General features: G+C 41.4%; 1 protein-coding gene across 1 annotated transcript in view; it reads left to right on the plus strand.

Moving 5' to 3' along the window:
• ADTRP (androgen dependent TFPI regulating protein) overlaps positions 1–14105 on the plus strand; it is a 51300-nt gene that overhangs the window by 25904 nt on the left and 11291 nt on the right. Inside the window, exons 4-5 of the mRNA XM_006138772.5 lie at positions 912–1027; positions 10169–10320. Coding sequence (XP_006138834.1) covers positions 912–1027; positions 10169–10320 — 268 coding nt within the window. The remainder of the gene's footprint in view (positions 1–911; positions 1028–10168; positions 10321–14105) is intronic.

Below are 14105 nucleotides of genomic sequence, written 5' to 3' on the forward strand. Positions count from 1 at the left end.
AACACAGCAAACTAGTTGTGGTTCCAAGAAGTTAGAAGATCCTCCAATTTGCATGAATTTGCATTTGTCAACACTGAATTTCATCTGCCCTCATGCTGTTCATTCACTTGGCTTTGTTAGGTCTCTCTGAAAGAAATCTTTTCTAATCATTATTTGCCTAATTACCTTTTGTGTACTCTGCACATGTTGTCCCCTCAAAATCCACACCATTTTCCAGATCACTGATACATATATTTAATCATCACCAGTGTGGGAATAGAATTTTGCAACGCTGTTTGCAGCATTGGAAACGGATTTTTTAAAATTTTTATTCTTAATATTTCTGTTTCTTATATGTAGCTTTCTAATAATAACATTACTTCACATTTCATCCCATAACTTTTCCCCAAATTTGTTTTTATTTAAAAGGTGAGTTTAAAGTAATTTTCCCCCACTCTCTAATAACTCAGAAATGGCTAAAGAGATTTTCAGCAAATTTTTAAAAAGGGAAAAAAAATCCAACAATTCTGGACTTAAATTAAGCAAGAAAAGCCTTTCAGAAAACACCAAAGAATTTTTCCTTTCCATCTCAAAATAAACTGATAGATTTCACAAATCTTTATTCTGCTGTTAGATGAAGGTCACTACAACTGCTTTTACACAAATGATAATGCAGTAAATCACTACAGCATCCACAGTAGATTACAATGCATAGCAGTACAGAGTTCTAGAGGATCATCTCATAATCATGGTTTTTACTATGTAACAAGAAACTTTCAGTGCTTGCTGAATTACGGGAATGTACTCATTGGGAAAGTGGCATGCATTATATAGTGTTAACCAATAATTGCATGAGTGTACACATTTTCACAGGTGTTTGGTTACCACAACACACTATTGCCATACTCTGACATATTCCTTTTTCTTCCCAGCACACTGTTGTATTGCCACTTGCTCTGCTGGAGATCTTTGCTACCCCACACCGTTATCCATCAAAGAAGAAAGGACTGATCCTATTAGGATTTGTTTCTCTTGCCTATCTCAGCTGGTAAGAATTATATATTGTAATCACTTGATTTTTCAGTAAGTGGTCCGCTCCAGAAAACCTGGCAAAATTCTGTATTTAGAAGATTATTTTTCCCTATAAAGAAAATGTATAAATCGAAATAATCACATCATGGCCAGTTTTCAGGAAAAGCCATTGAGAGGAATTTTTTTGTATGTTTGTAAGAATTACATGATTTTCCCTGAAAACAAAAGGCCAAGAGGACTTTTTCCGGCCATGCGTTTAGTCGGCCTCCTCAAAAAACAACAATGTGCCTGAAGCCATCCACAACATGACCTGCTGCTTCAGAGCCTCTCTTGAAAGACAAGTTGTGCTAAATTTTAACAAACCAGGGGGTTGCTTTGGAAATCTCCACTAGAGCAGTGTCCTCAGTTTGTTTCCACCCATGTTTCCTTACTGGATCCTACCAAATTCACATGCAGGCTTGCAAACCTAGTGAGGAGGACTTTAAACTAGGTTTGTTGGGGAATGGTGACCTAAGCCCTGAGGTAAGTGGGGAAGTGGGATACTGGGAAGAAACACAAGGAGGAAGGAGCAACAAAGGAGGACCCCTGATTTAAATGGAGAAGGTAGGGCAATCAACTAGTTATCTAAGGTGTTTGTACATGAATGCAAGCCTGGGAAACAAACAGGAAGAATTAGAAGCCCTGGTCCAGTCAAAGAACTATGATTTGACTGGAATAATGGAGACTTGGTGGGATGACTCGCATGACTGGAGCCCTGTCATGGAAGGGTATAAACTGTTCAGGAAGAACAGGAAGGGGAGAAAAGGAGGAGGAGTTGCACTGTATATAAGAGAGCAGTACGATTGCTCAGAGCTCCAGTATATGGAGGGAGAAAAGCCTGTTGAGAGTCTTTGGGTTAAGTTTAGAAGCAGGAGCAACAGGGGTGATGATGTAGTTGGTGTCTGCTATAGGCCACCAGATCAGATGGATGAGGTAAACGAGACTTTCTTCAGACAACTGAGAGAAGCTTCCAGATCGCAGGCCCTGGTTCTCATGGGGGACTTTAATCACCCTGGCATCTGTTGAGAGACCAATACAGCAGTACACAGACAATCCAGGAAGTTTTTGGAAAATGTTGGGGATAACTTTCTCGTACAAGTGCTGAAGGAACCCACCAGGGGCCATGCGCAGCTTGACCTGCTGCTCACAAACAGCGAGGAACTAGTAGGTGAAGTAGATGTGGGTGGCAACCTGGGAAGCACTGAGCATGACATGGTAGATTTCAGGATCCTGACCAAAGGAAGAAAGGAGAGCAGCAAAATACAAACCCTGAATTTCAGAAAAGTAGACTTTGACTCCCTCAGGGTATGTCTACACTACAAAGTTAGTTCGAACTAACGGACATTAGTTTGAACTAACTTTCATAGGCGCTACACTAGCGCTCCGTTACTTCGAATTTAATTCGAACTAGCGGAGCGCTTAGTTCGAACTAGGTAATCCTCATTCCACGAGGATTAAGCCAAGTTCGAACTAGCTAGTTCGAATTAAGGGGTGTGTAGCCCCTTAATTCGAACTAGTGGGAGGCTAGCCCTCCCCAGCTTTCCCTGGTGGCCACGCTGGCCAACACCAGGGAAACTCTGGCCAACACCAGGGAAACTGCCCCCCTCCTGGCCCCGGACCCCTTAACTGCGGTGCCCGTGCCAGGTGCAAGCCTACCAGCACATTTGTCTCGTGCCATCCCCCTCCAGCCTTCCACAAACCTTGGGCAGGGACACCAGTCCTACCCCCTGGCTAATACCACTCCATGGACCCAACCTCCATGATTTGATCTCACTTCCCTTTAAACTCTGTTCCAGTTCTAGCCTTCACAGCCTCCTGCAGCAAGGAGTTCCACAGGTTAACTCTTTGCTTTGTGAAGAACAACTTTCTCTTACTAGTTTGAAGCCTGCTACCCATTCCTTTCCTTTGGTGTCCTCTAGTCCTTCTTTATGGGAACTAATGAAGAACTTTTCTGTATGCACCCTCTCCTCCCAACTCCTGCTTTTAGAGACCTCTATCCTGTCCCCCCCCGTCTCCTCTTTTCTAAGCTGAAAAGTCCCAGTCTCTTTAGCTTCTCTTCATATGGGACCTGTTCCCAACCCCTGATCATTTTAGTTGCCCTCCCCTCTCCCAGCCTCTCTCTTCCCCTCTCCCACTTCCTTTTCCCAGTCTCCCCCAGTTTTGTTCAATTAAGACAGATTCAATTTTTGAACACAATTGTCCTTTATTTTGTACATCAAGAAGAGGGGCTAGGGAAGGGTAAGTGGAAGGAGGTGAGGGAGGAATGGGGTACGCGCCCCCAATGGGGAGGACTGGGCTGGCTCTGCGGGCTTCTGGGGGTGGAACCTCTCCTGCAGCCCCCCAATTGCCCCTTCTCCCCAGATGGCAGCCTGCGGCAAGTGCAGCCGGTCTGATGGCCGAGTGCTGTGATGTGCCTAGTGTGGGTACTCCGGGCAATCCAAGCCAGGACTGCTTTGCAAGCGAGACACCCTTGAGAACTGTCTGTCCGGGGTAGGGGTCGGGACCCTTTAAGCACAGCCCTCGGCTAGCCTGAGACAGCATCTCCACGCTTTAAGTCCTCCTCTGATGCCCTGCCGGCACTGCTTCCGGCCATCCTTAAGCCTGGTTCAGGGTCCACTTAATGTGGACATGCTAGTTCGAATTAGCAAAACGCTAATTCGAACTAGTTTTTTAGTCTGGATCCGTTAGTTCGAATTAGCTTAGTTCGAATTAACGTTGTAGTGTAGACGTACCCTCAGAGAACTGATGGGCAGGATTCCCTGGGATGCTAACATGAAGGGGAAAGGAGTCCAGGAGAGCTGCCAGTATTTTAAAGAAGCCTTATTAAAGGCACAGGAAGAAACCATGCCGACGCGCAGTAAGAAAAGCAAATATGGTAGGCGACCACATTGGCGTCTTTTCAAAAAGGGGGATGCGCTGGTGAATCTTTTGGTTCTGCTGCTTCTTACCTATGACAATGGACACATTATTTCAAATGAACTTGCCTTGGTCATTAAATTGTTTGTTTCAGTCCCACTAAAACCAAAACTAAAACCAGCCCATAATATTCACGTAAACTGTACAGACAAAATGCACTTATGATTTCAGATCCTTCTATAGTGGCTTGGAAATATGGGGCTTTGTTACTACATTATATGACCATATGTTAGGAATGGTTTATCTTAATCTTATTTTAACCTTAAAGAGATTACAATCATTGCTTCCCAAATTCCTCTCCTGTGAGCCATTTTGCTGCATTCGTTAGCATTAAGCCACATTTTGTTTTCTTCTGAGGCTCAGTGACGTAATGATCAAACAGGCTCATTGCTTCCCTGGGCAATGTGTGTGTTGGGGGAGGGGAAGGAAAAGAGGTAGCTCCATGCTTCCAGAAAGGGTGTGGGCCTCAGGTAAAAGGGGCAGGGCTGCGTTGCTCCCCCAACCGGCCTCCAGAGCTGGCCAGAGTGCATGTTAATAGTCCAATCATTGGGTCTGATGCTCCATAATCAGCATCTTTACCACTCCTCTTTCCTCCAAGCTATGGAATCAGATGGTTCATTTGCCATGTGAGGTATTGGATTAGCCAGGAAAACAAGTAAAGAATCAAGCAGGGTAGCTAAAATGGCTTCCCACTGCATGTGCCTTTCTTCAAGGGCTGCTTCCACATGGGATTTCATTACTAAATGTGATTTTTGCTGGACTCAAAACTGGGAGGTGGCTTCCAACCAAGGGAGGCCGCCAGGCATGGTGAGAAATCTGGCAGACATACTAGTGAATTCCTACCGTGACAGATTATGATATCCCTTCTCATGATAAGTAGAATATTACTCTACAAGTAGTCAACCAAAAGTATCAAAAACCTGGCCTGTAATCATCTTCCCGGTCTTAAAATACCAATACTAGATCTGTGGAACTCTTATGTTATGCAACTTTAGACCTTAAATACATCCTGCCCTTTCCCATTTTAATTGTAAAATCAACATAACAGCAAAAAGCATAGTAATATGGGCGCCAATCACCAGAAATATACCTTGGGCCATAACATGGAGTAGATCACACCACCTTTCTAAGATCAGTAAATATAAATAATCATATAATATGCACTGCATCTTAAGCTATAAATAAATACATAAGTAAATAAATATGGGGTCTCTACTCCATCGCTTTCCAGTCATGTATCCACTCCATCTTGATGATGAATTAAAATATTTCAAGTACAGACTGAACATCTCTAATCCACAACTCTCCGGTCTGGCAACATCCATGGTCCGGCATGATTTTAGTTCATCGTATGTCCACTTATCATGGGCATGGCCTAGTCCCATAAAGTTTGTTGACGGTCACCAGTCCTGGCTCTCAGTGTTCTGTGCTGTTATTTAGCTCTAATTTACCCCTACATGTCTTGGTTGGTACTGCTACTGGACAAGATTGATGTCCCGTGGTTTGGCAAATTCTCTGGTTCGGCACTCGTCAGGTCATAAGAACATAACATAAGAATGGCCATACTAGGTCAGAACAAAGGCCCATCTAGCCCAGTATCCTATCTTCCGACACTGGCTAATACTAGGTCTCTCCAGAAGGAATGAACAGAACAGATAATCATCAAGTAATCCCACCCCTGTTGCGCATTCCTAGTTTCAGACAAACAGACACTAGGGACCCCATCCCTACCCATCAGGGGTAATAGGCATTGTTGGACTTATCCTCCATTAATCTATGTAGCTCTTTTTTTAAGCCTGTTAAAGTCCAAGTCTTCATGCACTCCCTGCCAGGGGATGTTGTGAGCCTTTTGTCTGTTTTAAACCCGCTACCTATTGATTTCATTTGGTGACCCCTAGGTCTTACGTTATGAAAACAAGTAAATAACTTTTCCTTATTCACTTTTTCCACACCAGTCATGATTTCATAGACCTCTGTCATATTGCCCCCTTAGTCTCCTCTTTCCTCAGTTGAAGAGTTCCAGTCCTTTTAATCTCTCTCCTTATAGGACCCATTCCAAACCGCATTTCTGTTGCCCTTTTCTGAACTTTTTCCAGTGCCAATATATCTTTTTTGAGAAGAGGTGACTATATCTGTACACAGTATTCAAAATGTGGGTGTACCACGGTTTTATATAGAGGCAATAAGATATTCTCTGTCTTACTCTCCAACTCCTAATATTCTGTTTGTTATTTTGGACTGCCGTTGCCCACTGAGTGGTTATTTTCAAGGAACTCTCCACAATAACTCCAAAAATCTCTTTCAAGTTGTAATAGCTAATTTAGTTCCCTTCATTTTATACCTATAGTTAGGATTATGTTTTTCAATATGCATTACTTTGCATTTATCAACATTAAAATTCATTTACCATTTTGTTACCTAGTCTCCTACTTTTGTGACATCCTTTTGAGGGTACCAGACTAGAGAGTTTCAACATGTATATTTTGTCCTAGATACCAGTGCTCAGCTTCAGTTCATGTCCTTCTCTCTTTGAAATTACACGCTCCCAAAAACCTGATTTGCACCAATATGTTCTTTGCCTTTCCTGAAATTACACCTGTCTTTGCATACTCTCTGTGGGACTGCTTTTTCTTCCTTCAATGACAGTGTAGCTCCCATTAAGATTAGTGGAAATGAGGCACATTTAGTGAAAGAACAGGAGAAACCCTAAATCTTTCTTTTAGGTTACTGTGATACATCAGGTATTACTGATTTATAAAATGCTGCCCCCAAATCTGGTAGTGTTCTAGTATTCTTGTTACCCCTGTGTCATCTCTTCCTAGAATTACTAAGAAGGGCAAATATTACTTCAGTATTACCCTGGACTACGCATTGTTACTTGATACTCTATTGTATGTCTTATCACAAAAACCTATTTTATTCCATTTCTAAGTTGACATCTACATTTTCAAAATAATAGGCATCTGAATAGGGTATGCATGTTGAACCTATAATCGCATATGCAAAATGTTCAATTGTACAATGAATGCAAATTTTTGACAGTGCATTTCTAGCTATGTGCTAAAAAATTCATCCTCTCCATCCATTGTTTCAGCTCACTGTGGCCAATCATTTTTCACATATAGGTACCCAAAGACAGGCACTTAAATAAATATTTATGCACCACAACAGCCAGTCAGATTACTTACGTTTCATCAGCTCAAGTGAGAGATGATGATGATTTGTGTGTCTGAAAATCATACCACTTATTTAAATGCATTAAAAAAATGATGTAGGTGCCAAACCTAAGGTACCCAAGTCTGAAAAATTTGATCCACATAATCTAGTCTCATACTACCTAAGACCAGGATCACTGCCTTTGTTATTGCCTGAGACACGTGTATCATATTGAACAAAATACATAGAGGCTCTGCATAATAATAAAAAAGGGCAGCTACATCATTTTCCCTATTGAGACTCCAATTAGTGTCAAGCAGCTAATGCTTCCTGTTATTATTACTGAGGCCTTTTTATAGGCTTTTTTATTTCCTCAGTCATTTCACACCCCAGTTGTTTCTTTTGAACAGAGGACCTATGATGTATCTATAAAACTAGCTTCTACTCTTAATGTTCCAAGCTCAGCCCAATAAAACTCTATTACTAGCAATACTGATTTCTCCCATCAACGCTTTTATTTGAGAGTTAACAAATCTTTCTTCACAAACCTCTTCTTTTAGGCCCTACCAGCGCCTTCCTTAACTACTGTTTGTCTGTTTTCCTGCTTTAAGACCATCAAGGAAACTTGTTTTCTCTAGCATTTACCTGTTTCTCAGATTTGTGACATTTCTCAATTCTGGTGACACAGATACTGAGGCATGACTCACATAGCCCCGGGGCAGGGTAGTGTTTTCTCACAGAATGGCATACTCTCCTGACCTAGGAAGATAATGGCAGTGGGAGAAAATCACCAGGATTTCTCCCTATTGACAGTGCTGGGGAAAGTCTAAGGGCAGCTTAATGGAGACAACAGACATGGCTCAGCTTTCCAATAGAATTGTATCAAATCCACGGCCACAAAAGTGAATATCACACTTTCCAGTTAAATCCTAATGGACTTGGGCTGTGTCTACACTGGCATGAATTTCCGGAACTGCTTAAAACGGAATACTATTCCGTTTTCAGTTTTTCGGGAAAAGGGGCGTCTACATTGGCAGGCTGCTTTTCTGGAAAAGCCCTTTTTCTGGAAAAGCGTCTGTGGCCAATGTAGACGCACTTTTCCGGAAAAGAGCCCCGATCGCCATTTTCGCGATCAGGGCTTTTTTCCGGAAAAGACTACTGGGCTGTCTACACTGGCCCTTTTCCGGAACAGTGTTCCGGAATAAGGACTTATGCCCGAGCGGGAGCAGAATAGTTTTTCCGGAATAGCGGCTGATTTTGTACAGTAGAGCATCGTTGCTTTTCTGGAAATTCAAGGGCCAGTGTAGACAGCTCGTAGCTTATTCCGGAAAAGTGACTGATTTTCCGGAATAAGTGGCCCAGTGTAGACACAGCCTTGGGGTTTGTTTAACTGTTTAAAACAGCACTAAATTATAACACACGAGGAGACCTTTTGTGCACACTAGCAGGATCTACACAGACCTTGTGTATTTAGCAGCATGTTATACGAATGTGAGACATGGGTGATAACAAAAGATTCGAAGAGAAGGATATTGGCATTCAAAAGGAGTTGTTATAGAAAGATCCTGAGAATAGGAAGGATGCAGAAGGTCACCAATGAGGAATTATATAGGAAAATACAGCTGATATAACCTAGTGCAGAAGGTTATACCACGGAAGTTACAGTTATTCGGGCATATCTGCAGAATGAACAATGGGCAAAAAGTTAAAGACCTTGGTAATTCAGCATAATGGATGGTCCAAATAGGAGAGGCAGATCCCACAGAGAATGGGTAGATGATATAGTAGATTGGTACGGAACTAGTCTACAGAAGCAAAGGACACTCCGCACTGGACAGGGAAAGAGGGAAGGAAAGAGTGAGGGAGGTATTAGACACCAACGGGTGTTGAGCCCATGGTTGTTGTTGATGATGATGATAGTCTGCTTTAGAAACCATAGTCCCATATGGCATTACTAGTCTAACACATCGACAAGCTCTTGGGGGATAGAACTCAGGACTTTGCAATCCAAATGCGCAGGTTTCGTCCATTGTCAGACTGTATTAGAAGAGTGAGTGTCCCCACTTCAACAAAGGGCTAAATGTAGCCTCAGCCCATCCTTCTGGCTTTTTGTAATGTAAATCTAATTTTAAACTGCCCATCTTTTCAAGGCACTACATTTGTAGTTCTAATCCAATTTGGATGAGTCAGGGGCCATTTGAATAGCACTTATCTACTGATGTGTTGTATTGTTAAAAAAAAGTTCAACCATGATTTATCAAAAAATTAGTTTCAAGACTCTTTTGACCAATGGAAGTCACAGTATGCAAATAACAGAGATTAACTGGTAACCATAGCAATATGTAAATGGGACTTAGGGAACAAGAAGCAGGATAGAATGAAGCTCTACAAACAACCCAAGAAAGGGCAGGAGAGGACAATGCCACCACATCCCCTGCTACATAGCTACATTGCTCTTCCTTCCTTTTCTCGATGAGACAAAGGGAAGAGGTGCTGGGGAATCTTTGCCCCCTTAGTGGAACCAGGTCATCAGCAACTCACTGATGGGACTGGTCACTGCAGAAGGGAGAGAAAGATAAGAAAAAGCATTTGCCTCTGCCAAGGTGCAGTCTTGGTGGATGATGAAAAACGAAGGCAACCATTTGGAAAAAGATGCATATAAAAGCTTATTTGCTGCATATAAAAGCTTATTTGCTGTTCTACAATATAGTTAAGTACATTATAGTTAAATGTCCATATTTCTCAAATGTGGAGACTTACCTCAGTTACTTAAATATCACTATAGTCACTGAAGTTAGTCATGATCGAACCAAGCTAGTTGTGGTAGAATATTGCATGTCTTCTAATGCATGCTGAATGGCATGTGTACTTGAGAGAAAAGAGCCCTGTCTTCTAACTGATCAGTAAAGATCCAGTATATCACTAATTAAATGTTTTATTCTTGATTATGACAGTTGTGATAACATATTCCTTCCTGGATGGGAAATCTTTAAATTCTTCTTCTAACTGAATATCCTAACCAAAAACCATTTATCTCCTTGTCTAGGGTCCTGTGGATTTACTCTGTGACTGGAGAGTGGGTATATCCTCTCTTCACCTTTTTCAGCCCAATGGGTCTAGCGGCCTTTTTCTGCAGTAGCCTTGTGCTCATTGTCTGGATCTACAACACCGGAGAGTTTCTCAACCGTATGATTTGGGGTCAGTTCACTTTTGATTTTTCCATGTGTAATCAAAGGAAATATTGAAATGTGCTTTGAGAGTGAAAGCTGATCAAATAACAGAGTGGTGTTTGTGTGCCTGTCTAAAGGGGAGTCATGCACAAAGCAGATGTTTTATCTCCAAGAGAGTGCCCCAGTTTTTAGCAATACTACCACCCTCCCCCCGAAAAAAATATGCGATACATCAGTTTTCCCTAATGTAACTTGAGAAGGGTCTTCTGCCAGCACAATAATTCCAATCTGATCCCTTCTCATACCATCATGCATAGAATCAAAATTCCTCTGGCCTAAACCTTTGCACCTATGTGCAGAAATTATTCAACTATGCACGGCTGCCATTAATGGGGGGTTTACAGATGAAAGAAAATGGACATTCGTGGACCTGAGAAGCAAGCATCAATGCTTCTGTCAAGGGAACATGATAGATGGCATGTTTGTGATCTTTAACCAACCATTCAATGTCTGCTTTCTGCTTCTGCAGCCCCGAGTTGGTGTCATGAGCCAAGATATTTATTTTAAAAAATTTAGAAACCCACATAACAGAATTGATTTTTATTTTAGGTAGTTATATTATACATTGAGGGGAAAAAAAATTTTCCCTCGGGTTTTGCATCTTTTTCCCACTCCCTAAAAATAGTTTCTTACGTGAAGATGTTTCTGTTGGGAGGAAATGTATATATTTTGCTCAGGACAAAGGTAGGAAAATTAGTGATTTCTTCCAGGGTGGAATTTTGCAAGCATTGGGAGGAGGCAGGAGAAGGGATCTTGTGGAGACTCATGAAAATCTCAGGTCAAAAGTTTTCAATCAGAGGGCTTAAAATCCACCTAAATAGAAATTACTGAATTTCACAGTTGCTGAGTAACTCTAAAGAGGATGAATGCTACAGGCACCCAGGTTTGAAAATTTGGCCATAGCCTTTTCTTGTTTAAACTTACCAGGTGAAGACTAGTGTAGGTAGCTGTAGCAAGACCTACACAAAAAAAGATGAAGGGCCAGATCCTTCATTCAAACCTACCCAGGCATTTCTACTGATTCAAGAGGGACTACAGAGTTGTAAGCGAGCTAAGAATTTAGCTCCAAATCTGTGATCAAAGGCCACAGGTATCTCTGCTATGAGGAATATAATTTGTTTGCAAACACCACAAGATGCAGTAGCTGGATATCTGTTTCTAAACAAGTATGCCTCTGTTTCTTGGAAAGACGTACCAACAACAAACTTTGTACCATAGAATCACAGAATCGTAGAATACTAGGACTGGAAGGGACCTCGAGAGGTCATCGAGTCTAGTCCCCTGCCCTCGTGGCAGGACCAAATACTGTCTAGACCATCCCTGATAGACATTTATCTACCTACTCTTAAATATCTTCAGAGATGGAGATTCCACAGCCTCCCTGGGCAATTTATTCCAGTATTTGACTACCCTGACAGTTAGGAACTTTTTCCTAATGTCCAACCTAAACCTCCCTTGCTGCATTTTAAGCCCATTGCTTCTTATTCTATCCTCAGAGGCCAAGATGAACGAGTTTTCTCCCTCCTCCTTATAACACCCTTTTAGATATCTGAAAACTGCTATCATGTCCCCTCTCAATCTTCTCTTTTCTAAACTAAACAAACCCAATTCCTTCAGTCTTTCCTCATAGGTCGTGTTCTCTAGACCTTTAATCATTCTCGTTGCTCTTCTCTGGACCCTCTCCAATTTCTCCACATCTTTCTTGAAATGCGGTGCCTAGAACTGAACACAATACTCCAACTGAGGCCTAACCAGCGCAGAGTAGAGCGGAAGAATGACTTCTCGTGTCTTGCTCACAACACACCTGTTGATGCATCCCAGAATCATGTTTGCTTTCTTTGCAAACTTCATCCTATTTACCTCAGACCATTTCTCTAATTTGTCCAGGTCATTTTGAATTATGACCCTATCCTCCAGATTAGTCGCAAACCCTCCCAGCTTGGTATCATCTGCAAACTTAATAAGCGTACTTTCTATACCAATATCTAAATCGTTGATGAAGATATTGAACAAAGTCGGTCCTAAAACAGACCCCTGCGGAACCCCACTTGTTATGCCTTTCCAGCAGGATTGTGAACCCATTAATAACTACTCTCTGAGTACGGTTATCCATCCAGTTATGCACCCACTTTATAGTAGCCCCATCTAAGTTGTACTTACAAGAATATCATGCGAGACCGTATCAAACACCTTACTAAAGTCTAGGTATACCACATCCACCGCTTCTCCCTTATCTCGATAAGACTTGTTATCCTATCAAAGAAAGCTTTCAGATTGGTTTGACACGATTTGTTCTTTACAAATCCATGCTGGCTGTTCCCTATCACCTTGCCACTTTCCAAGTGTTTACAGATGATTTCTTTAATTACTTGCTCCATTATCTTCCCTGGCACAGAAGTTAAACTAACTGGTCTATAGTTTCCTGGATTTTTCATGTTTCCCTTTTTATAGATGGGCACTATATTTGCCCATTTCCAGTCCTCTGGAATCTCTCCTGTCTCTCATGATTTTCCAAAGATGATACCTAGAGGCTCACATACCTCCTCTATCAGCTCCTTGAGTATTCTAGGATGCATTTCATCAGGCCGTGGTGACTTGCAGGCATCTAACTTTTCTAGGTGATTTTTGATTTGTTCTTTTTTTATTTTACCTTCTAAAACTACCCCCTTCCCACTAGCATTCACTATGTTAGGCATTCCTACAGACTTCTCAGTGAAGACCGAAACAAAGAAGTCATTGAGCATCTCTGCCATTTCCAAGTTCCTGTTCCTGTTACCATCTTTTACTACAGATTATTAGGTCTCCCCAGAAGTGACTCCATTCTGAAAGTAGCATGCAGAACAAGTCGCTCTCTCAAAGAAAGCCTTTTGATTCATTTATCGATTGTGAAACAAGCTCAGGATAGGTATCTTTTTCATGCCATATGAATATGTTTCACTACTTCATGTGTGTTTCGCCATTATTTCCTAACCTAAACAAGCCAGTTACAGCAACTGGAGACTATATATATTTTAAAGAAAGTGGAATACAAATGATTTGATGTGAAAGATGGTAACTGAAGAAAAAGGAACATATCAACCAGCGATCAAATTAAATTCAAGTCAGTGTGTGTTTGGAACTGGTGACTAAATATATTCAGCTAAAAATAAGAAATCAATTTCACTAAGGTCTGTTGGCCAGAGATAAACACAATCCAGGACACCAGGTCCACCCTTTAACTATACCCTGAAATTTGGACAAGTTCAGACTATGAATACTTTGAAGATGCTGGTGGATGTCTCAGGAAACATATATAAATGCACTTTATATACACAGCTTGATCCTCAGCAGATGTAAACTAATGTAGCACTGTTGAAGTGACCAGAATGCCACTGAATTACACCAGGTGAGGATCTGAACCATACTGTATAGTTTATATTCCTCAAATCAGACAAAATCATGGCCTCTTCTTGTGATAATTAATGATCCTATGACATTGCTCATACAAGTACAGCGTGTTGCTCCTGGGTTAATATTCTTTTCTGTTTATTTAATTACATTCTTCCCAGCTCATCATTTTAAATGCATGTTCAGTTCTTCATATTCAAAATTACCGTATTTACAATACAATACTGTCTAGCCTTGCCATACACAGTTAAGTGATTGTTGGTTTCATTTTATACATGGCTACATGTTAGTGTCCAAGGGAAGCTATTTCTGCAACAGAGTATAATATGCAAGAGCAAAGACTTCCTCCATTCTTGTTCACTTTGT

Source organism: Pelodiscus sinensis, chromosome 2 (assembly GCF_052426305.1).
Source record: "Pelodiscus sinensis isolate ZL-2025 chromosome 2, ASM5242630v1, whole genome shotgun sequence".
Lineage (NCBI taxonomy): Eukaryota > Metazoa > Chordata > Testudines > Trionychidae > Pelodiscus > Pelodiscus sinensis.